The 25,010-nt window shown below is 42.0% G+C and overlaps 1 protein-coding gene across 9 annotated transcripts in view; it reads left to right on the top strand.

The window, feature by feature from the left end:
- Positions 1–2,278: 2,278 nt before the first annotated feature.
- mospd1 (motile sperm domain containing 1) overlaps positions 2,279–25,010 on the top strand; it is a 68,607-nt gene continuing 45,875 nt past the window's right edge. For 2 of the 9 annotated variants that reach the window (XM_043714350.1, XM_043714354.1), the window contains exons 1-5: positions 2,322–2,523; positions 7,989–8,231; positions 8,324–8,399; positions 11,240–11,463; positions 16,638–16,799. In XM_043714350.1, coding sequence (XP_043570285.1) covers positions 8,078–8,231; positions 8,324–8,399; positions 11,240–11,463; positions 16,638–16,799 — 616 coding nt within the window. In that variant the 5' untranslated portion in view covers positions 2,322–2,523; positions 7,989–8,077. Of the gene's footprint in view, positions 2,524–2,586; positions 2,810–7,988; positions 8,232–8,323; positions 8,400–11,239; positions 11,464–16,637; positions 16,800–23,939; positions 24,190–25,010 lie in introns of those variants that run through there. The other 7 variants (XM_043714355.1, XM_043714357.1, XM_043714356.1 and 4 more) reach the window with 6 other exon arrangements.

Here is a 25,010-nt window from a genome sequence, read left to right as displayed (position 1 = left end):
TTCTTCCTGACCTCTCCGCCCCTACCCCACTCCGGCCTATCACCCTCACCTTGACCTCCCTCCACTTATCGCAATTCCAATGCCCCTCCCCCAAGTCTCTCCTCCCTACCTTTTATCTTAGCCTGCTGGACACACTTTTCTCATTCATGAAGAAGGGCTAATGCCTGAAACGTTGATTCTCCTGTTCCTTGGATGCTGCCTGACCTGCTGCGCTTTTCCAGCAACACATTTTCAACCCTTAAAGATCAAGGCTATTTTTGTGTATAACTATTGGAGATGGGCAAAATACTAAATGAAAATTTTGCCTTGGTACTAACTGTGGAGAAAGACATGGAAGCTAGGGCAAAAAGCAGTGACATCTTGAAAAAAAATCCTGATTATAGCAGAAGAGGTCTGGAAGTCTTAAAACATATTTAAGGTAGATAAATCCCTGGGACCTAATCAAATGTATGTCATGACATTGTGAGAAGTAATTTGGGGCCCCTAGCAGAGATATTTGCATCATCTTCAGCAATGGGTATGGTGCCAGAGAACTTATCGAAGTTCCTCCAAGGTCTGCACTGGCGACCATGATTCTTTGTTTGAATAAATCAGCAGATTGATCTGGTTGGTCCGAAGCAGGTTTTATCTTTGTCACCAGTTTTTTTTTGTGTGTGAAATTCCCAAGAAGGATCCATCAGCTGAAGTGTTAAACAGCAGAGCTTTATTATGGAGATGTTTATTCTGTGGCCACAAGGTTGGATTATATCCTGCCTGAAGAGGCTGATGACATCATCATATGTCAGGCGATTGGAGTCTTAAAGTGATAGTTCCCTATACTTGCACAAATGCATATTAAAAGTAATTAATGTAAATGGTAAATAACTAAGGTCCCAGCATTGATCTTTACAGCACTACACTAGTTATCCCATTTATTCCTACCCTCTGCTTATTGTCCAATAACTGTTATGGACCAGTCCAGACACCCTCGAAATATTTTAAGAAAGTAGCCGAGACCCTAACTTTTTCTTATTTTAAAGGCAGATGTGAAATGGATATTCCAGATGTGATGCAGCTGGTCAAACCACTCGGCTTTAACTGAAACAGAATTTATTTAAACACTACAATTGAAACACAAACAAAAGAAAACCCGAGTTCAGAATAACTTAACTATTGGAAAACTTAACTGACCTGATTAAATTAAGGAGCTGTTCCAATTCAGTAACACCCCATAAAGACACTCCTTGGCAAAAAGGTAAATTGAAAGATAGATTCTTACAGGCAGGAGAGAACAACTTCCAAAGAGATTTCAGAGAGAAAAGTCAATCAGGAATCATCTGCTGAAGCTTCGAACCTTTCTTGGACTCCAGCATCTTCTGACTGCTACACCTAAACTAAACTAGAAAAAACCTGAACTGGCCGCTCCCCTGCCTATGTTAAACTAGGCTGTTTCGAGATCCCCTCGTCACCTCTGCCTTTATGACCTATTTTTTAAAAAAAAGCATGGACAAAATTACCTTTTGAAAGTGAAAGTATCGTCACAAACCAATCTGTTATCTGTGCCTATATATCACACCAACTCCATGAGCTCTGAACCTGAATATTAACCTTTTATGTGGCATTATACCAATTGACATTTTTGAAAAGTTGAAGCATCTACTGGTTCCTCCATAGCTATCAAAGCATCATAAGAGTTTTTGCAGCAAAAAGCAATAGGTTCTACAGCCCATTGTGTCCACACTAATCATCAAACGTCCATCTATTCTAATCCTATTTTCCCACACTTGGCCAATAGCGTTTTCCTTAATTTTCATTAATATTACCTGCCAATTTTTTTTTTCAAATTTCCTCTTTGCTCTCCTAATTTCATTTTTAAGCAAGATCCTACATTTTCTAAACTCCTCTAGAGGAACTGCAGTTTTGAGCCATCAGCACCCTTTTTTGTCCTTCATTGAATCCTGTACATTCTTTGACAATTCAGGGTTTCTACACTTTTTGGTCTCACCCTTTGTGTTTACGGGAGCATGTTAGTCCTGCACTCTCACTGTTATGGTTCTGAATGCATCTCACTGCTCTGATGTGCACCCGACCAGTTAGATCTTTAAAAAGAAATTTAAACAGATTTCTCTCATAAAACGACATTGACTTGTTGTACTCCTATTATGCTCGTCTCGTCTAAGTGAATTGTTAAGTGTTCCTTCACAGAGTTCCAAGACTTTCCTGATGGTTGATGTCAGTGTAGGTTTAATGTTTATTCTCTCCTGACCATTGGCGATACATTTACCAAATTAATCACTTCCCTCACTCTCGGTGACGTCAGGCCGGAGGACTAACCCTGCTCCTCCAGTATCCCGGCGGCCGCTGCGATAGTGAAGCGGAGGGCGTCAGGCGGCGGATTGAGGGTAAGGGAGCGGCTTGTGGCCCTGGGGCCGGCACAGGATACAGGCCGTAGCCAAAACACCGGCAACTAGAACGGGGAGATACAAGAGGAGGCCCGATCTTCGGGGACAGACAGGCAACAGAGAGAGAAATCCAGGCCTTAGGGTAACTACCATTGACCCTCCGACAGTGCGGCGCTCCCTCAGCACTGCCCCTCCGACAGTGCGGCGCTCCCTCAGACAGTGCGGCGCTCCCTCAGACAGTGCGGCGCTTCCTCAGCACTGAACCCCTATCCAACTGGGTGACACTTCCCCCAGCACATAACTCTTCTTCCCCACTCCCCCAACACACACGCACGTTCTCACTCTCTCCCTCACACATGCAGTGTGGTGCTCCTTTTTAGTGTGTGTATATATATTGACCTGCATATTGATACTCAAAGTAACATAAGGTGAGAATTACTAACCACTTTCCTTGTGCATTATTCGTGACAAAATTTTAATTGTTCATAAACTAGCCTATTGTTATCTGACGGACAGTTCACCCCCAAGCCCCTGCCATTCTGCCTGCACCAATTCTCCCAAACAGCTTGTACGTTCTTCTCCTTTTAACTGTTTACCATATTGTCTCATTTATATATGATATGCCTCTGTAGTGTGCAAAGACTGTAACTCTCAATGTGCATTTCGTGTCAATCTGTAAGCAATAGAAAGCCCTGCTCCAACTGTGCAGGGGTGTGCTGAGGTGCTATCTCAAGCACAGAGTCCAGTTCTGCTCTGACCCACCTCAAGCACAGATCCCATTCCACGTGATCCCTCTTCGAGCTCAGGTGGATTTCTGCTTGGACTCACTTTAATCACAGGGTATAATTTCATTTGGACAGACCTCAAGCGCGTGTTCTGGTTCCTGCTCAAACCCACCTGAGGCATAGGGTACCATACTTGGTCAGTGAGATATAAGGGTGAGATTACAAAGTTAAAACAGCAGTGAGGAGCTGCTTTGCTGTTTCCCACATCAGAGTCTGAATTAAAGATAAAGATTTGAGAGAATTGAACTTTTGTTTTGTGACTTGTGTCTCTAATTTGTGACACTACTATTACATCAGGAGTAAATCTGGATCATTCATGTAAAATTCATGAATGGGATGAAGGCATGCATTTTGCGATAATAATGTTCTTAAATATTTTTAATCAACCTGCTCAAACATTTTATGATACACATTTGAACAGATGGGACTTGAGCTGAGGACTTCTGGTCGAATGGTAGGGCCACAACTACTGTAATTCATTCAGAGATGGAGCATTGGAGTGTAAAGCTATGGAATTATCAATGATGCCATAATAGAGATCTTTAGGATATTTCCAGATAAATTAACAACATCTTGCACTTCACCAGCGTGTGTAAGCTGCCCAATCTACGGGAGTGTGATCTGTTAAAATTTAATACAACCTTAAGGAGGTATTGGGCAGGTGACAGATGGAGTTTAATTTTAGATAAATGTGAGGTGCTGCATTTTGGAAAGGCAAATCAGAGCAGGACCTATACACTTAATAGTAAGGTCCTGGGAGTGTTGCTGAACAAAGAGAGCTTGGAGTGTAGGTTCACAGTTCCTTGAAAGTAGAGTCGCAGGTTGGTAGGCGTTTGGTATGTTTTATTTTATTGGGCTGAGCATTGAGTTTAGGAATTGGGAGGTCATGTTGCAGCTTGACAGGACATTGGTTAGGCCACTTTTGGAATATTGTGTGCAATTTTGGTCTCCCTCCTATAGGAACGATGTTGTGAAACTTGAAAGGGTTCAGAAAAGATTTACAAAGGTTGGAGGATTTGAGCTAAAGGGAGAGGCTTAACAGGCTGGGGTGGTTTTCCCCGGAGCATCAGAGGCTGAGGGATGACCTTATTGTTGTTTGTAAAATCATGGAGGACATGGATAGGGTAAATAGACAAGGTCTTCTTCCTGAGTTGGGGGAGTCCAGAACTAGAGGGCATAGGTTTATGGTGAGAGGGGAAAGATAGAAAAGGGACCTAAGAGCCAACTTTTTTACGGAAAACATGGTGCATGTATGGAATGAACTTCCAGAGGAAGAGCTGGAGGCTGGTACATTTACAACATTTAAAAGGCATCAGGATGGGTATATGAATAGGAAGGGTTTGGAGGGATATGGGCCAATTGCTGGCAACTGAGACTAGATTAGGTTAGAATGTCTGGTTGGCGTGGACAAGTTGGGCCAAAAAGTCTGTTTTCGTGCTATACGTCTCTATGACTCTGAGGTGACCGAAGGTTTGGTCAAAGTTTTTGTGGTTGAAGAGGAATATGGAGAAGCTTAGGAGACAAGGTTTCTTCCCTGGGTTGGGTGAGTCCAGAACTCAAGGACATAAGTTTAGTGTGATAGGGGAAACATTTTAAAAGCGAGCTAAGGGGCAACTTTTTCACACTGAGGGTGGTGCGTGTGTGGAATGAGCTGCTAGAGGAAGCGGTGGAGGCTGGTACAATTGCAACATTTAAAAGGCATTTGGATAGGTATATGAATGGAATGGTTTAGAGGGATATGGGCCAAGTGCTGACAAATGGGACTAGATTAGGTTAGGATATCTGGTTGGCATGGACAAGTTGGACCGAAGAATCTGTTTCCTTGCTCTCCATCTCTATGACTCTATAAGGCTCAGGTAGAGGAATACATGGCTTCCAGTGTTTTCCTTCATTTAATGGATGTGGTGGTCATTGCCAAGATTCAAGCCATCGAAACCACTGCCTTGAGTATAACTCTATTTTGACAGAGCATTTCAGGGGCTATGAGTGTACAATCACGTATATGATCCACACTGAGTAAGCACACCGCATTTCTTTCCTTGGTGAATTCATCTGTGTCTTTTTAATTAATATTGACAAGGTGGTGGTCATGATCACTGATATTAATCTTCTATTTCAGTCATTGAATTTAAATCCTCTGGCTACTGGGATGAGTTGTGAACCCATGTTGTTAGATTGTTGACCTAGGGCTCTACATTTCTTGTTTGATAGTATCACCACTACTCTTGTTTGTCAGTGGTGGCATATTAAAGTCAAGGATTGTTGAGAGACCAGAGTTAGAACAGCAGGAAAATTTCAAAGTATTGTTGGTCTTGAGATTTCGGAGCTAAGGCTGAGTGAGATCATGCAGGGATTTGAAATTAAGGATAACACATTTAATATTGAGGTGTTGTCAGACTGGGAGCCAATATAGTCAGTGAACGCAGCATAAATGAGACTTAGAATTTGGAGATTTTGGTTGAGCTCAGTGATGGAGGGGACTTGGCAGTGAATGCTATTATCAGTAGGTTAATAATCCAGAAAAGCAAGTTAATGCTTTGGGGACAGCGGCTAAAGTTCAACTAGGGCATCTAATGGGATTTGAGTTCAGTTCATAAGTTTGAAATTAAAAACGTGACCATGAAATTCTCATTAATTGTTGTAAATATCCATCTGGTGTACTGAATTGGGGGGAATTGGTGCGGGGAGCGGCAGTGATGGCCTAGTGGTATCATCACTGGACAGTTAATCCAGAGACACAGGTAATGTCCTGGGAACCTGGGTTTGAATCCTGCCATTGCAGATGGTGGAATTCGAATTCAGTAACAATCTGAATCTGGAATTAATGATGACCATGAATTCATTGTCGATTGTTGGAAAAACCCATTCGGTTCACTCATGTCCTCTAGGGAAGGGCAATAAATGCTGGCCTAGCTATTGACGTCTTCATCTCATGAGTGAACAAAAAAAAATCTGTTTTTATCTGGTCTGACCTTCATCTAATTCCATAGTCCTCTGAAATGCCTCACAAACCACTCAGTTCAAGGGGTGGGCAAAAGTGAGAGCTTTGCCAGCAGACCGCTAATCTTGTGAAAGCTTTTTCAAAAGGGGAGATGGGTGCCACCCAGTAGAAGACTATTGGAATATTCAGACTGTGGTAATGAAAGCATGGGTGAGAGTTTCAGCAGCAGATGAATATAGGTAGAATTGGAGTTACTGTCAGAAAAATTATAGAGTTGGAAGCTCAGCTCAGGGCCTGAGTTACAGCTAGCCTGGTTCAACTTTCAACAATGGTTTTAAGGAGTGGAGTGAGGGATATGTAATCACTTCACTTTGAGAACATATACAGATGTAGCAGTCAGGCAGCATTTTTCATTGTTCAAAATCTTCTGAATGACCTCGACACAATTGTAAAAGCAACACAAAACTTGAAATAAAACGAGAGAAGATAATGAAAGGGGGAAAGATTGAAAAGACATAGTGCTGTGCGATTTCTGATTCTGTTGCTTTTAGGTTGAACTGGAACTTTGTAAGTAGATCTTCCTCAGGATCTGTCCTAGAAGCTTATAAAATGGATTTCAATGCTGTAATCCCAGTTACAGTTTTCTTATCTGGTTGGTTCTACATTATTCCACTTCACCTTTACTTTTCACAGCTACCCACCAGTTATCTTGTTCCTTTTTGTTAGCTTGATTCCGCATTTAAATATTTTTCTCACTGTAGGATTTGAACTGTTGATGTTGGAAGAGGATGAAACTGGCTATTCAGGGAAGATATGACTAAGTCAAAACAATATATTTCCCGCATTAAGCACAAAAATTAAGCATTTCCTTGGTAGGCAACGAAGGTTGAAAATAAAACTTGAAGCATTTTCCAAAAGGAGTTAGAATCATAGAATCCCTACAATATGGAAACGGGTCATTTGGGCCACCCAAACATTCCTGAACACTATGGGCAATTTAGCATGGCTAACTCATCTAACCTGCACATCTCTGGATTGTGGGAGGAAACTGGAGCACCCAGAGGAAACCCACGCAGACATGGGGAGAATGTGCAAACTCCACACAGACAGTCACCCGAGGCTGGAATCAAACCCAGTTTCCTAGTGCTGTGAGGCATCAGTGCAATCTACTGAGCCATTGTGCTGTTAGATATCGTCCTCAGGGCTAAAGGGATCAAAGGGCATCTGGAGAATTCAGGAGCCAGGTACTGAGTTGGATGATCAGCCATGATTTTAGTTTTGTTCATTCATGGGATGTGGATGTCTCTGGTAAAGCCAGCATTTATTTTCTATTCGTAATTGCTTTCAGCAAATGTTTTTTTCAGCTTTTGCAGTCTTTGGGGCATAGGGTCACCCACAAGACTTTTAGGGAGGGAGTTTCCGATCAGGTGGAGTCAAAACCATAGGATGTTCGATTGTTTGCTGTCAGGTTGAATGAGTTTGAGTAACATAGGGAAGGAGTCAAGGGTCTGGTGCTGGAAAAGCACAGCAGATCAGGCTGCATTTCTGAGGAGTAGGAGAATTGACGCATTGAGCAAAAACCCTTCATCAGGAACAAGGGGAAGGAGCTTTGATTGATCTATTAGCCCTTGAAATTTTCTGCATTCTTTATATTGGAGTCAAGTGAGAGAAAATGATGGATTTTCATTATGGGTTGAACGGTGGGTCTAAAGTAGAATATCACTTTGTTTGTGAGCAGTTGGATGTTTATGATATCAACTCATTCATAGTTAATGCCCTAGGACTGCATCAAAAGACAAAACAAATTTATTGTGCAACCCTGCACCACATGCCTTGGATCAATATCATTTCTAATAGCCTCATTTTTATTTGTCTTTACAGACCTGACACAATGTTCAGAGGACTGTAAAACAAGAAAAGTGTCCTAAAAGAGTTTAAGTGAGCAAGAACATCCAAAATATTCAGTGCCAATGCAGCAACACAGGCGACAGCCAGAACTAGTGGAAGGAAATCTTCCTGTCTTTGTATTTCCAACAGAATTGATATTTTATGCAGATGATCAATCAACACACAAACAAGTGTTGACTCTTTACAACCCGTACGAGTTTGCCTTAAAATTCAAAGGTACGTCTGCAATTTCACATTGACTTAGAGTAAATGATTTTCAGTGGTAAAGCTCCTTTAAGCGGTAAATGTTTCTTTTTTTGTCTTTTCAGTTTTGTGCACAGCCCCAAACAAATATGTTGTTGTTGATGCTGCAGGTGCAGTGAAGCCTCAGTGCTGTGTCGACATGTAAGTGAAGAATGCCTGTCAACTGAATCTGTTACGTTATTGGAAAACTGGGTGAGATATGCGTTGTCTTTAACTCCAGCGTGTTGACTCTAGCATGTCTCAAAAGTATGGCACTCCCTCAGCACTGACCCTCTGACAGTGTCTCATTCCCTCAGCGCTGACCCTTGTAAAGCGCGGGGCTCCCTCAGCGCTGACCCTTGTAAAGCGCGGGGCTCCCTCAGCGCTGACCCTCGTAAAGCGCGGGGCTCCCTCAGCGCTGACCCTTGTAAAGCGTGGGGCTCCCTCAGCGCTCCTTCCATACTCCATCAAATTGAATAATGTGTTTCCCCTTTAAGATTGATATGAGGACGAATTTTATCTTTTGAGAAAAATTGTTTTAAATTCTCTGCCTGGGTGAGCTGTGATGGATGCATCATTGAGTGTATTGAAAGCTGAGTGAAGCAGGCTGTTGATCTACCAGAGAGTCAAGAATTATGGGGGTTCAGGCTGGTAAGTAGAGTTCAGGCCACCATCAAATTAGCCATGATCTTAGGGAAGGTGAGAGCAGGTTTGAAAGGCTGATTGCATTTCTTACTTTCTGACAATCTCGATGATACGCCCAGGTAGCAGAATAGAGCGTGAACCGTAAACCCTTTGCCTCACTAAAGTTTGCTGACTGATTGGCAGGCATGTAACTTCTTTTGAGTTGTGTGTGTTCCCATACTTTCATCTCTGTTAAATTGCCCACATTCATCCCCTCTCAACTTTTCTGTTGCTCTGACCTTTCATTAACTAGAATTGCTTGCAACGTACTGTTGGATTGTCTCCAACATGCTATATTCTGTAAACAAGAATCCACACAAAACTCCATCTCCTGTGTCTTAACTCTCCTTAAGTCCTGTTCCACTATTGCCCCTGTTTTTGCTGCCTTACATTGGCTCCTGTCACATAACAGCTTGATTTTACAATTCCCATCTTTGTTTTCAAGTCACTTTATGTCATCACCCCTCCCTATCTCTGTAATGTACCCCAACCCACAATCCTCTGAGACACCTGCAGTCCTTTCATTCTGGCCTTCTGTGCACCCCCAGTTTTATCCAGTCGACTGTTGCGGCTGTGCCTTCAGTTGCCTGAGCTGTAAACACTTTGCTTCAGAAAGCAGGGGAGAAAATTTTTTGAGACGGGTATTTTGATTCGTGTGGGACGTGGGAGTCAAGGGTATTGGTGTAGATGGGAATCTGGAATTCAAAACACAATCGACTTTATTGAATGGTTGTAAAGGCTCAAGGGGCCAAAGGATCTATGTCTGTTTCTAGATCTACATGTGTATGTTTAAGATGTGCGTTAAAACCTAACTCTTTGGCCAAATGTTTGGTCACTTGACCTCATAATTCCTTAAATGGCTTGGTGATATATGTTACCATGTAATGCAACTGTGAAGTTGGTGCTTCCTGCTTTTCTCCATTGTAATTTCTAAACCAGGAAATCGCAAAATGAGAAGAGCACAGTGAGTATTCTATGAAGTTGAAGCTTTTAATTTGCAGTTGACCCCAGAGTAGAACGGAGTAGGTTAGGTTTATTTTCACGAGAAAAAAGGAGATTGAGGGGGACCTGATTGAGGTTTTACAAAATCACGAAGGGTATAGACAGGGTGGATAGAGACAAGCTTTTTCCCAGGGTGAAGGATTCAATAACGAAAGGTCATGCTTTCAAGGTGAGAGCTGGAAAGTTTAAGGGGGGTGCACGCGGCAAGTACTTCACACAGAGGATGGTGGCCGTTTGGAACGCGTTGCCAGCAGAGGTGGTAGAGGCAGGCACGTTAGATTCATTTAAGATGCGTCTGGACAGATGCATGAGTAGATGGGGAGCAGAGGGATACAAATGCTTAGGAATTGACTGACAGGTTTAGATGGTAGATTTGGATCGGCTCAGACTTGAAGGGCCAAAGGGCCTGTTCCTGGGCTGTAAATTTTTTGTTCTTTGTTCTTTATGGGGTGCTCAGGTCCTCTGGATAAAGGTGAGGTTATTCACTTTGGTAGCAAAAACAAGAAGGCAGATTATTATCTGAATGGCGGTGCTGCAACAAGACCTTGGTGTCTTTGTACATCAGTAACTGAAAGTTAGCATGCATGTGCAGTAGGCAATGAAGAAGGCAAATGCTATGTTGGCCTTCATTGTGAGAGGATTCAAGTACAGGAGCAGGGATGTCTTGCTGCAATTGAACAGATCTTTGATGAGACCACATGGAGTATTGCATGCAGTTTTGAACTCCTAACCTGAGGGAGGATGTTGTGGTTATGGAGGGATTGCAACAAGGCTTTACCAAACTGATTCTTGGGATGGCAGGACCAACAAATGCTGAGAGAATGGATCGATTAGGACTATATTCACTGGAGTTCAGAAGGATGACGAGGAATCTCATTGAAACCTGTAACATTCTAACGGGCCTAACAAGATAAATACAGGAAAGATATTCTCAGTGATTGGGGAATCCCAAATTAGGGGTCACAGTATTACGATATGGGCTAGGCCATTTAGAACGGAGGTGAGAAATTTCTTCACCCAGAGAGTGGTGAGCCTGTGGAAGTTTTTGCCATGGAAAACTGTTGAGGCCAAAACGTTCAAGAAGGATGCGGGTATGGTTCTCAGTGCTGAGGGGATCATAGGGTATGAGAAGGAAACAAACAGGGTACTGAGTTGGACAATCAGCCATGATCACATTGAATTGTGGAGCAGGCTCAAAGGGCCGAATGGAAAACTATTGTTCCTATTTTCTACGTTTCTGTTTGTATCCTGTAGTTGCAATTGGCTGTTTTACTCGATGAAAGGTAGGAACTGTTTTTTTTCTCTCCCATTTCTAGCGTCATTCGCCATCGAGATGTGCGACCATGCCACTATGGAATCATAGACAAGTTTCGGCTACAAGTGTCTGAACAAAGCCAGCGGAAAGCACTGGGTAAAAAAGAGGTGATTTCTGTTCTCCTCCCATCAACAAAGGAGCAACAACAGAAGGAGGAGGAGGACAAACACATCAAAGAACATCTTGCAGAAGCTGTGTTTTTTGAACAGACCTCATTCCAGCAGGGTAGGTAGATTTTACTGTCACTTCTTCTGTCAACATTTTAAGCTATGCCATGGGAGAGATTAAAGTGAATAATTAAATGCAGGATGATCACATGATGGAGAAAGGGCTAGAAGTTCATATTGATAGTGTGAGATGAAAATGGTTAGCAGGAGAACCAGGTAGATCATTCAGAAAATAATTTAATGAAATAAGACAGGTGAGCTGCAGGTAGCTATTGGGTAGCAATAACGAGTACCTTCCTCAAAACAGGACAGAGCTAGGCATTAAATATCCTTTGATGTTTGGAGAAGAAAGGAGGAGGAGAATGTTAGTGTTGGATAGATCCAAGTCTGAAACTGTTTGGATAGTTAAGAGAGTGTAGAGGTAATGTGTAAGATGTAGTCTATAAATCACCTAATAGGGGCAAATTTACTGAGTAATCCAAAAACTGTACAGTAGTTATATTGAGGGATCTCTATTATTCTACTACAGACTGGAATGCAAAGAACAGAGAGTTCCTAGAGTGTGTACAGAAGAATTTCCTATAGCATTATGTGTCCAGTTCAATGAGAAAGAAGGCACTGTTGGGAATGAGATGTGACAGATTGATCAAGTGGCAGTCAGGAAATATTTAGGAGACCATGACTTTAGCACATTGTTGAGGTTAACCGTGGAAAAGGATGACGAAGTCTGGAGTGAACCAGCTTCACTGGATTGCGAATGAATCTGGCCATGGTAAACTGGAATCAAATGTAGTATTGTTGAATAAAACTGTAGCAAGCCATGGGCTGCCTTTAAAGAGGAGATCATTTGGATGCCGTTGAGATATATTGCCATTTTAAAAAAAAAAGGCAGGCTGAACAACTCAAGAGCTCCTTTAATTACGAAAGAGGTAGAGAGGAAGATGAAGCAGAGTAAGGCTGCATATGACAGATGTTCGATTGGTAGCAAATTTAGTTGGCTAAATTCAGAAAGTTCAAAAAGGAAATAAAAGAAGCAAAGTGAAATTAAGATCCTGGCAGACAATAAAAGAGAATTCAGAAGTCTTCCATAAGCATAAAAATAGTGAAAAGGTGGAGGAATAGTGTGTCCAATTGAGACCCAAAAGGGAACTAGACTCATCTCCAAACTCCGAGACCTAGGACTCTGCTCCCCTTCTGCACCTCAACTTCCTGGCCCGCAGACCGCAATCAATAATGATAAGTGACAACCCCCTCCTCCACAATAATTCTCAACACCAGTGCCCGCAAGGCTGCATACTCAACCCCTCACTATACTCCTTATGCACTACAACTGTGTGGCCAAATTCAGCTCTAACTCCATTTACAAGTTTTCTGATGACACCACCGTAATGGGTCAGATCTCAAACTACGACGAGACAAGAGTACAAGAAAGAGGTAGATAGCTATGTGGCATGCTATAAGGAAAACAATCTCTCCTTCAATGTCAGCAAAACAAAGGAGCTGGTCATCAGTTTCAGGAAATGGAGGAGGAGACATCCCTGGCTGCATTGGTCGTGTTGAGACGGATGTAGTCAAGAGCTCCAAGTTCCAAGGAGTAAATGTCACCAACAATCTATCCTGGTCCATCCACATCGATGCTACAGTCAAGAAAGCACACCAATGCCTCTACTTCCCCAGAAGGCTAAGGAAAACAGGCACGTCTTCAAGGACATATCAATTTTAATAAATGCACCATTAGAAAGCATCCTATTCGAATGCATCACAGCATAGTACGGCAACTGCTCTGCCCAAGACTGCAAGAAATTAGGAAGTTGTGAATGCAGACCAGTCCATCACGCAAACCAGCTTTCCTTCCATTGACTCTGTCTACACTTGCTGCTGCCTTGGAAAAGCAGCTAACATAATCAACATCTTCCCATCCTGGTTATGCTGTCTTTCACCCTCTTTCATCAGGTTGAATGTACAAACGTTTGAAACACGTACAGTTTCAAGAATGGATCCTTCCCCACTGTTATCAAACTGCCACGTGGAGGCAGGGAACATGGATGAGATATGAGTTTGCAACTTAGTAAATAAGGGCAAAGATACAGTAAAATCATAGTGAAAGAGAAGATAATTAAGACACTGGGTGATCTAAATTTTGATAAAGACAAAGTACAAGCATAGTTGGCTGTGCTTAAAGTAGATATTTGATTTATTATTGTCACGCACTAAGGTACAGTGAAAAATATAGTATTGCTTACTAACCAGACAAATCATGCATACTTTACACAAGTACATCAGGGTGATAAAACAGAATGTAGTGATACAGCTGCAGAGAAGGTTTAATATATAAGGCTTCAAATTCTGATGGGAAGGATGATGGCACCAGAGGCTGGGAACATCACTGGCAAATTCTCCTCCTTGCCACATACCTTCCTGACTTGGAACTGTATTGCTGTGCTTTTGCTGTCACTGAGTCAAAATCTTGGAACTCTAATTCTAACTCTTCCTGACGGTGTGGGTGTATATCGACATTGGATGGACTTACAGCAGTTCAAGAAGGCAGCCAGTTAGGGATGGGAAATAAATATTGGCCTAGCTGGTGATATCAACATCCTGTACTCCACCTATTAACTTGGCTTTCTCAGAAGTTTAACTAGCTATTAGTCATTCAGTAGTCAGGCACGTTTCTTGACCCTTCTAACTAGCACGTAGAATATCAACTGAACTCTGCTTTAAAGTGATGTTTTCTGCAGTAGACTTATTCTAATTTAATTAAATGCTGGACTGAGAAAGGATAGATGGGTGTACTTTCTAGATGGCATGAAGTTAAATACAATGGATGTGCCAAGAGACTTGGGGGTTCAGGTGCATTGATATTTAAAATGCCAGTGACAGGTACAAAAAGTAATCAAGAAAACTAACGGAGTGTTGGCCTTTACAGAGGAACCTCGATTATCTGAATATCAATAATCCAAATTTCGGATTGTCCGAAGAAGATCTCAAGGTCCCGATAGAAATATTACATCAAAGAGCTGTTTCAACACTGATCGCATCTTTTATTTGCAATGATTAAAAACGAACTCTGCTAACTGAAATGCAGCTGAGAACAGTTCTGGACATTGATGGGAGCCCAGGCACCGTCTCCAAATGACTGACCACCTGTCTTATCGCTCTCTCTCACCCCAGACTTTCCCTGGAATTCTACACAGGGGTGTACCCTAAACCCCCTTCCCCAGATAATCTCTCCAACATTGTCCTGTATAGGGCAAACGTGGAACCTGTCAAAATGTTGTGTGCTATTGTGAGACTCTCACCCCCCTCCACCCCCCACCCCCAAAAAAAGGCAGCAGCAGTTTTGCTTTTGGTGTCAGTCCGGCTGTGCCGGTGAAGGTGGGAGATGGGTGGGTTTCACTGGAGCTGGCCAGGGCACCCGGGTCGGAAGGGGATGGGGGCGCAGACAAGGAGCAGTGTTGAACAGGGTTAGGTGGGTAGACGGGGGGGTGGGCTGGGGGCTGGCTTGGATGGGATTGGGTGGACGGACTGGGGGTGGGGTATGAGGGGAGGGGCCTCACTCGCATTGTGCTGCTGCCTAGTGTCCTGAACAGGCAATGAACTAGGCAAGTGCTTTGTCAATCCCATTGAACTAATTTGGGGGGGGGGGGGGCTTCAGCAATGCTGCAGGTTCCTTACACACACACACGTGTGTGCCTGCTCAGAAACAAACCCTGAGACAGAGGGCGGGAGCAATGCAGGCAAAGCAAGGAAAAAGGACACTTCAGAAAACTCCGAGCCCCAGAGGAGAGGCATTGAATCAATTAACTGAATAATCAATTATCTGATCGAAATAATGCCACCCCCCCCCGTCTCGTTTGGATAATTGAGGTTCCCCTGTATATCCAGAGGACTCGAGTTTAAGGGCTCAGATGTTACGCTGCAGCTATACAAAACAATGATTAGCCATATTTGGAGTATGTGAGCAGATCTGTGCACAGAATATATTGGCTTTAGAGGCAGTGCAATGTAGGTTTACAAGAATGATACCTGGAGTTTAGGATTTAAATTATGAGGAGAGATTATGCAAATTAGGCCTGTTTTCTCTCGAGTTTAAAAGGTTAAAGGTGATCTGATCAATGTATAGAAGATAGTAAAAGGAAAAGACAGGGAAGATAAAAATAAACTGGTTGGATATTTTAGAACTAGTGGGCATAGCCTACAATGTAAGACCAGACTGTTCAGGAGAGATGTTCGGAAGCATCTGTATATACGAAGGGTGGTCGAGGTTTGGAACACTCTTCCACAACCTGCAGTTGATGCTCGATCAGCAGTTAATTTTCAATCCTTGATAAATAAATTTTTTGTTAAGTAAATGTATTAAAGGATATGGGCCACAAGTCACAGGCCACGAATCAGCTGCGATTTCATTGAATGGCAGAACAGACCTGAGGGGTTGAATGGCTTACTCCTGTTCTTGTGTTCCTGTGAAACACAGCTGTGCACCCACAACTGCTGGCTCCCTGTTTCTAACTTCTTCTGTAAAAATGTAATTGCCTTTGTGACAAAGTCATTGCTGTTTCAAAGCAAAATACTGCAGATGCTAAAAATCTAAAATGAAAAGAATGCTGAAGAAACTCAGTAGGTCAGACAACATTATGGAAGTTAACATTTCAAATCCAATATGACTGTTTGGAACTATTACCATTTGACTCTTTACAGGAACTGACTACCCACACTAAGTGAATACTGTCCTCAGTTGATGTTAAGTTTCAGTAGTTTCATCTCCCCCTGTGGGTGCAGATGCAGTGGCACTCAGCTGTCTCAAGCTTCCCACAGCTGACCTCATGGCTGAATTTCAAAGAGCTGTTTGACCATAAGCAACATAGTAGGAATTGAACTTGGGCCTAGCCCTTGCATGACGATAGGGATAAGAAATAACAAGTGTATTTCTATTTCTGCTAGCTCATGACATCTGTCAGCATTTGCTAGGATTTTTCTGTTGAGCATTGTGCAGTTAAGTGGCTTTTTGCTGCATAAACACAGCATTCAAATAAAAAACAGTGGTGACTTTAAACATTGTATTTGTGGAAATAACTTTATCTTCGACACGAGTGCATACGCAACCATTACAGACCTGACCAGATTCTCTACAGAGAAAATCAAGATCCTAGCATGAAATTAATGTTTTACCTCCTGTGTCTCTGCTGTATAGTTTGATTTTGTATATCGCTCAATCATCTAATTGATTTTCAGAATCCAGAACTGCCTCTTCGGGACCGAGTTTACTTACAGTCTTCCTGGGAATCATCTGTATCATAGCATTAATGTTACCAACACTTGGGGAAGCAGAATCTCTGGTGCCTGTTTACCTCCACTTAAGTGTCAATCAGAAATTAGTCGCTGCTTATGTTTTAGGTAAGTACATTAACCAAAGCATAGTAAATGAAATCAAGTGCTGACTGATGCTGAAACAGTGTTTAAAGTCACAGATTCAATCTAAAGATTCTCCTATATCAACGGTTCAACACCTCTATTCCTCTCGCCGCACCCCCCCATCTCCACTTTGCCTTCAGTGTAGCAGCCAGCCTGGATCCCCCTCTGTTTCAATTATTGTGGAACTCTGGCACCACTTGTTTTATATTTCCATGGAACACAATAAGTGTTGCTTTCATTTCTCTATATAATTAAACTTAGGAAGCAATGTTACACCAGAAGATTCTTAGTTCCATCTAGGAATGTCTTTGAAAATGATTCTCTGATACTTTAAGGTCCACAAACCTGCAACACTGAGTATTATTGTTCACGAGTTTTACTGTTTGCACAATTAGTGCAATTGTTGGATGTTTGCCTTTCACGACGTGATCATAAAATTTTCCAGTGCACATTTGATCCTTCACCATTTTACTTGTCCTGCTATGAAAGCAATATGTTTAAAAACACTGGAATTTCCTACAAAATTATGGCAAAACAACAATTTTATTAATTTCATCATTAAAGATGGCATTAGTTCTCCCTAGGTGTTTGCTATGACCATTTTTGTCTCGATTATGCCATTACAACCTTTTTCCAAAATTCTCCCTCACTAGGAAGCATCAACTCTCAACGTAGTCAGAGAATTCAGGGGTGAAAGAGAAGGAAATGTAATATTAATTGAAATGTTATTTGAAGCAGAGACTCTATCAAAAGCTATTGGACGTGGATTAGAGGTGGTACAGAGCACAGTGTGTTTGGAGCACTTGCATTCAGACGCAGAGCTAGCTCTGGCAGGTGGAGCTGTAGGTCATGTAAGGTTTTTGTTCTCCACTTCCACTGTAACTTTGCGAGACATTCTCATTCTCTTCCTACTTTAGAGACTTCAGTACTTTGTATATGAAGGTGACAACCACAGTTATTTAATATAAGATCTGCAACAAGTAATAGAAATGGAGAGATGTTCAATAGCTTGAATTCTAAATCATTTCACAATTTGACAGATAAAATAAGTGAACGTCGACCTTTAGAAGTTCCACCAGTGAGCTGCGAGGTATGAGGGTCTTTATCATCATTTAGGTGTCAGACATCTGCCTTTGGCCCAAAAGAACAGGCTCTGTGGTTTTTGTCCAGTCACCAATGTCACACTAGTTCATTTGTGAGTTACAGTATGAAAGCAAATATTCTGTTTGCGTTTGTTCAGTGATATAGTGACAGCTTGTCTTAGTTTTTGGAACATGAGATTGTTCACATTTGCCTTTGTACCTGGGAGAATAAGCAAAGACCTACTTAATTAATCAATAAAAACTGAAAATGCTGAAGAAATTCAGATCCACCAGCATATGTTGAGAGGAAACAAAGTTAATGTTTCAGGTCAGTGACCCTTCTTCAGAACTGAAGAATGATGCAATAAGAATAGGTTTTGAACATTCTAAGAGGCAGCGGAAAGACAAATGGGAAACTAATAGGTCGAAGATTAAATGACCAAAAGTGGTAATGGGTGAAGTAGCAGTCATCCACTGTGCGTTTAGGTTGTGGTGAATAAGAGAGCACATTGTAAGCAGTAGACTTAATTGAAAGATTTCTCACTAAGTCACTGTTTCACCAGAAAGACATGTTTGTGGCCTCGAATGGAGAAAAGGTGAAAGGGTGGATGTTGTATCTCATGCGGTGCATAGAATAGTGCTATAGGAAAAGAAGAGGGTGTTGGAGTAACTGACGAGTGACCCAGTGTGTCATGGAGTAAACAGTGTTTTTAATGTGCTGAAATGGGAGGTAGGCGCTTTGTGATTATATGGTTAGTGGAAATCACAGGGGTTGATCCCTAAAACACAGCTGAAGGGATGGAAAATGGAGACCGGGAAAATCTGTCATGGATCAGTAAGCCTGGGAAAGGGATGAGAGCAGAGAGGTCCATGATTTACATAGAAACATAGAAGATAGGAGCAGAAGAGGCCATTCGGCCATTCTTGACTGCTCCACCATTCAACACAATCATGGCTGACTGTCCAACTTAATAGACTAATCCTGCTTTCTCTCCATAATCTTTGATCCCATTCACCTAAGTGCTATATCTAGTTGTCCCTTGAGTACATTCAATGTTTTGGCATTAGCTACTTCTTGTGGTAATGAATTCCACAGACTCCCCACTCTTTGGGTGAAGAAATGTCTCCTCATCTCGGTCCTAAGTGGTCCACCTTGAATCCTCTGACTGTGACCTCTGGTCTGGACACATCCACCATTAGGAACATCCTCCCTGCATCTACCCTATCTAGTCGTGTTAGAATTTTATAGGTCTCTGTGAGATCCCCCTCCTCATTCATCTGAACTCCAGCGAAAACAATCCTAACCGAGTTAATCTCTCCTCATACATCAGTCCCACCATCCCTGGGATTAGCCTGGTAAACCTTCGCTGCACTCTCCAGAGAGCAACAGCACCTTCCCTCAGAAAAGAAGACCAAAACTGCTCACAATATTCTAGGTGTGGCCTCACCAAGGCCCTGTAGTGGAGGAGCTAAAAATGTGTTGCTGGAAAAGCGCAGCAGGTCAGGCAGCATCCAGGGAACAGGAGAATCGACGTTTCGGGCATAAGCCCTTCATTCCAGCAACACATTTTCAGCTCTGATCTCCAACATCTGCAGACCTCACTTTCTCCTGTAGTGGAGGAGCCTGTCGACCGAGGTGGATGTGAATCCTTATTTGTGGGAAAAGGAATACGTGTTGGTGTGATTGTAATGGAAAGCACATGACTGAGAAACTGGGAGAATGGAATGGTGTCTTTACATGAAGTACAAGTGTAGTCAGGATCACTGTGGGAATAGTGAACATTATTAGTAGAAAGCCAATGCCCAGAAATGAAGAAAAGGAAGACAAGATTCTGAGGTGGACCAACTGAAGGCAAGGGAAGGTTGGAAATTTGAAAGAAAAATGTAAATGAAATTTTCCAGGTCATGGTGTGAATAGAAGGTGAAACTAGTGCAGACACAGACACCCTGCCCTGACAGGGCATTCAATCTCTTCCATTTGCTTTCTTTGCTCATTATTTTAAATTTATGGCACTCTCATTCTTTTCTCTTTTACGAGAGGAACACGTTCTCCAAATCTTTAAAAATAGAATTCAATGATAAACAAATTTAAAGGCTTTCTATCTTAAAGAATGAAGCATTTGAAATAAGTTAGGTGAAGTGATAGCACAAATCAAGGTAACTAAATATGATTTTGTAGCCATTTGTGAAAACATGGTTGTAAGGAGATCAGAACTAGGAACTTAACATTCAGGATATTTGACCTTTCAGAAAAACAGAGGGATGCAAAAGGTGGTGGTGTAGCGCTGTTAAAAAGAGATGAAATAAGGTCAGTGGTGAGAGATTTAGACTTTGATGATGTGCAGTCCTTTGATGAAGTTTTAAAAAAAAACAGCAAGGGAAAGAAGACGGTGGTAGGAGTAGTGTGCAGAACCCATGCTGTGGGGGGAAAAGCTTTGAATCAACAAATAATAGGAGCATGTAAAAAGAATAGAGAACAATTATGGATGACTTCAATCTTCATGTTGTTTGGGGTTAGTCAAATTGAAAAGGGTAATGCATTAAGGAGAGTTTCCCCAGAGCAATGTCAAGCTAACCATGAAGCAGGTGTCTTGGATCTAATGTTGGGTAATGGGACATATTTAATAACTAATTTTTGAGTGTAAGATGTCTGAGGAAGTAGTGATCATAACATGGTAGAATTTAATATTTAGGTCGAGAGTGAGAAACTTGTCAGAAACAACTGGGCTGATAGTTTAGCAGGGAAGACAGTAAGCAAGCACTGGCAGGCAGAGGGAGGAGTGAAGGGCAAGTGATATGGCATCTGACGTGGATCTGTTGGTCCAGTAGGAAAATTGGAGTGGGTCAAGAGTAGTGGGGAGGCTGGAGTTGATTAATGCCATGAGCACCCTTTCAAAGCAGATATTTTGCATCAATCTTTACAGTGGAGGATACTTTGTTCCATTAATAAAGAATATGGGGGGAGGATTTAAGTGCCACCACCATCACTGGAGAAGTACATTCAACAAACTAATGGGGCTATAGGCAAATAGCTGTTCCAGAGTTTTCAACAAGGTAACTCTCAAAAGATTGTTATAAGGAATGAGCCGACAGTGTTGAAGGTAGTATATTGGGATGGATAGAGAACTGGCTGATCGGCAGGGAACAGTGAGGATATGGGGTTCTTTTTCAGGTTGGTGACGTGGTACCAATGGAGTTCCACAAAGATGAGTGTTGGGACTGCAGCTGTTCACAACATCTGTTAATGGCTTGGAGGAAAGAATTGAATGCACTGCAGCCAAATTTGCAGCAAACACAAAAATAGGTGGAAAGACAGATTGCAAAAGGGAAGCAAATCGTTTATAGTTCTGAGGAAGGGTCACTTGACCCGAAACGTCAACTCTGATTTCTCTCCACAGATGCCAGACCTGCTGAGCTTTTCCAACAATTTCCATTTTTGTTCAGAGATATTGACAGATCATGTATGTGAACAAAAAGTTGGCAAATGGAGTACAGCCAGTGCTAATATGTAACGCAATAGTTCCGTTCTCATGCGATCTCACATTATAAGAAAATCATGCAGTAGATGCTCCATTGCGCTACTGGGGCTAGAATTGTATTATAGCCAATACAGGCAAGGAAAGTACATGTTCCACAAATAACAGTCTAAATTCTTCAATTGCATTAAAGCCAATTTGTGTTGAAGAAATACATGTTATAATGTGGGAAAATGTGAAGTTGTTCATTTGGAAAGGAGAAGAAAAAGAAATCTTAAATTGAGAAAAACTGCAGAAAGCTGCAACACAAGGGATTTGGGGTACTTGTGCATGTAACACAAAAAAGCTATCAAACAGGTGCTGCGGGAGGCTAATGGAATGTTAGCCCTTATTTCAAGGGGGTTGGAGTATAAGCATTGTGAAGTCTTCCTGCACCTGTACAAAGTGCTAGTAAGACCACATATGGAGTATTGTAAGTAGTTTTAGTACAGTACGGAAACAAGCCATTCAGACCACCATATTTGTGCTGGCCATGATGCCATTCCAAACTAATCCCACCCGCCTGCATAGGATCTGTATTCCCATATTCCCTGCCTGTTCATGCATCTGTCTAAATGTCTCTTGGGCTTGCTTATGTATCTGCTTCTACCACCTTCCCTGGTAGTGCATTCCAGACAACTATATCTCCCTCTGTGTAAAAATAAATTTGTCTAGCACATTTCCTTTATGCTTTCCCCTCTCACCATAAACCTATGCCACTAGTTTTTGATGTTTCCACCCTGGGAAAGAGACTCTGATTATCAACCCTACAAAATGACTTTCATAATTATATATACTTCTATCAGGTTGTCCCTCAGCCTCCAATGCTCCAGTGAAAACAATTCAAGTTTGTCCAATCTCTGCTCAATAGCCCAAACACTCCAATCTAGGCAACACCCTGTTAAACTGCTTTTGTACTCTGTCCAAAGCCTATATACCCATCCTGTAGGTGACCAGAAATGCACACAATACTCCAAATGTGGTCTAATTAAAGTTTTATACAGCCGCAGTATACTCCGTGCCTTGACTGATGATGTATGCGAGCTTTACCACCTTATTCACCTATGTTGCCGTTTTTAGGGAACTGTGAACTTGCATCCCAAGATTCCTCTGTATATCAATGCTCCTAAGGGTCTAGCCGTTTACTGTATACTTTCCTCTTGCATTTGACCTCCCAATACATCACCTCTCATGTCCAGATTAAACTCCATTTGCCATTTCTCTTGCCTACTTTCCAGTTGATCTATATATCCTGCTGTATCAAACCTGAAGAAGGGCTTATGTCCGAAACGTCGATTCTCCTGCTCCTTGGATGCTGCCTGACCTGCTGCGCTTTTCCAGCAACACATTTTCAGCTCTGATCTCCAGCATCTGTAATCCTCACTTTCTCCTGCTATATCTTTTGACAACCTTCCTCACTGTCCACCTATTTTTGTACGTTTGCAAACTTGCTGATCAGACCACCGTTTTCACCCACATCATTTGTATGGATATCGTACACTAGCAGAGGCCCCAGTATTGATCATTGTGAAACACCCCTAGTCACAGATCTTCACTCTTAAAAACACCCTCTGTTTTTTAGTAGCCAAGCCAGTTTTGTATTCAGCATACCAGCTCAATGTGGATCCAATTTAGTTTAATCTTCTGGACCAACCTACATTGAGGGAACTTGTCAAATGTTTTAGTAAAGTCCATGTGGGAAACATCCAGTGACCTACCTTCATTGATCATCGTCACTTCCCCAAAAAACTCAGTGTCGTGAGACAAAACCTCTCCTGCACAAAATCAAGCAGATTATCCCTAATAAGACTTTTTTTCCAAATACAAGTATATCCTGTGCCTAAGAATCTTCTCCAATAATTTCTGTACTACTGGTGTAAGGCTGACTGGTCTGTAATTTCCTGGATTATCCTGTTGCCCTTCCTTAAACTAAAGAACATTAGTCGTTCTCCAGTTTCCTAGAACCTTGCCTGTGGCTAAAGAGAATACAAAGATCTCTGTCAAGACCCAGCAATCTCCACCTTTTCCTGTTGTCACTATCTTGGTTAGATCTCATCAGGCCTGATATTAATGTAGAGAATTCTATTTTTCACCACCACTACCTTAATATCAACATGCCCCAGAATATCAACATATCCCTCCCTAAACTTACCATCATGCATGTCTTTTGGGAATACTGATAAAATTGTTAAGGACCTCAACCACTACTTCTGGCTCTACGCATTAATTCCCTCCTTTGTCCTTGAGTAAACACACCTAGTTTGCTATTTGTGCTGTTGCTCCTAATATGCATATATAAAATGCTTTGGAAATCTCCTTAATCTTACTTGCCAAGGACTTTTTATAAGCCCCTTTAACCTGCCTAATCCCTTGTTTAAGTTCTTTCCTGCTTCCTTTATATTCCTCAAAGTTCTTGATTGATTTAGTTTCCTAAGTCTTACATAAGTTTTCTTTTTCTTTCTAATTAAACTTTCAATATCTCTCCTCATCCAAAGTTCCTGAATCTTTTAATTTTAATTTTTCAGCCTCACAGAATACTGGTCCTGAAATCTGAACAACTGGCCTTTAAAAGTCTCCCACGTGTGAAATATGCATGCACCCTCAAACAGCTGCCTTCTATTCTAATTTCTCCAGTTCTTGCTGAAGACTGTTGTAATTAGCCTTCCCCCAAGATGGAGCATACTGCCAAATGTTGTCTTGTCCTTTCTCCGTAACTATCTTAAAACTTATGGAATTATGATCACTGTCCCAAAATGCTCCCCATCTGAAAGTTTGATCACCTGGCCAGGTTCATTCCCCAGTACAAGGTTTAGTACCAACCCTTCTCTATTTGGACTATCTACATATTGTTTCACGAGGTGTTGGCTGAGTGATATTATTGCTGGACTATTAATCCAGAAATTTAGCTAATGTTCTGGGTTCAAATCCTGCAGAATTTGAATTCATTTTTTATAAAAATGTGGAATTAAGAATCTAACAATGACCATGAATCATTGTCGATTGTTGTAAAAACCCATCAGGTTCACTAACGTCCTTCAGGGAAGGAAATCTGACATTCTCATGTGGTCTGGCCTACATGTGACATCAATGTCATTGACTCTCAATTGTCCTTTGAAATGGCCTAGCAAGCCATTCAATTGTACCAATCGCTACAAAGTCTCAAAGAAATGAAACCAGACATGGCATCAGGCATCAATCTGGGCATTGGAAAAGATAACAGCAGAAACAACCCTGTTCACCCTGCAAAGCCTTCCTTTCTAACATCTAGGGGCTAGTGCCAAAATTGGAAGAGCTGTCTCACAGACAAGGAGAAAGTGAGGTCTGCAGATACTGGAGATCAGAGCTGAAAATGTGTTGCTGGAAAAGCGCAGCAGGTCAGGCAGCATCCAGGGAACAGGAGAATCGACGTTTCGGGCATAAGCCCTTCCTCAGGAATGAGGAAAGTAGGTGGGGAGTTCTTGGACTAGGGGGGACAGGACGGTACTGGACTACACCTCCTCCCACCCTGCCCCCTGTAAAAACGCCATCCCATTCTCCCAATTCCTTCGTCTCCGCTGCATCTGCTCCCAGGAGGACCAGTTCCAAACACGTACAAC

This window comes from Chiloscyllium plagiosum, chromosome 24 (assembly GCF_004010195.1).
Source record: "Chiloscyllium plagiosum isolate BGI_BamShark_2017 chromosome 24, ASM401019v2, whole genome shotgun sequence".
Lineage (NCBI taxonomy): Eukaryota > Metazoa > Chordata > Chondrichthyes > Orectolobiformes > Hemiscylliidae > Chiloscyllium > Chiloscyllium plagiosum.
The sequence above is the reverse complement of the archived record's forward strand: the minus strand, read 5'-3'. Positions and strand labels throughout refer to the sequence as shown.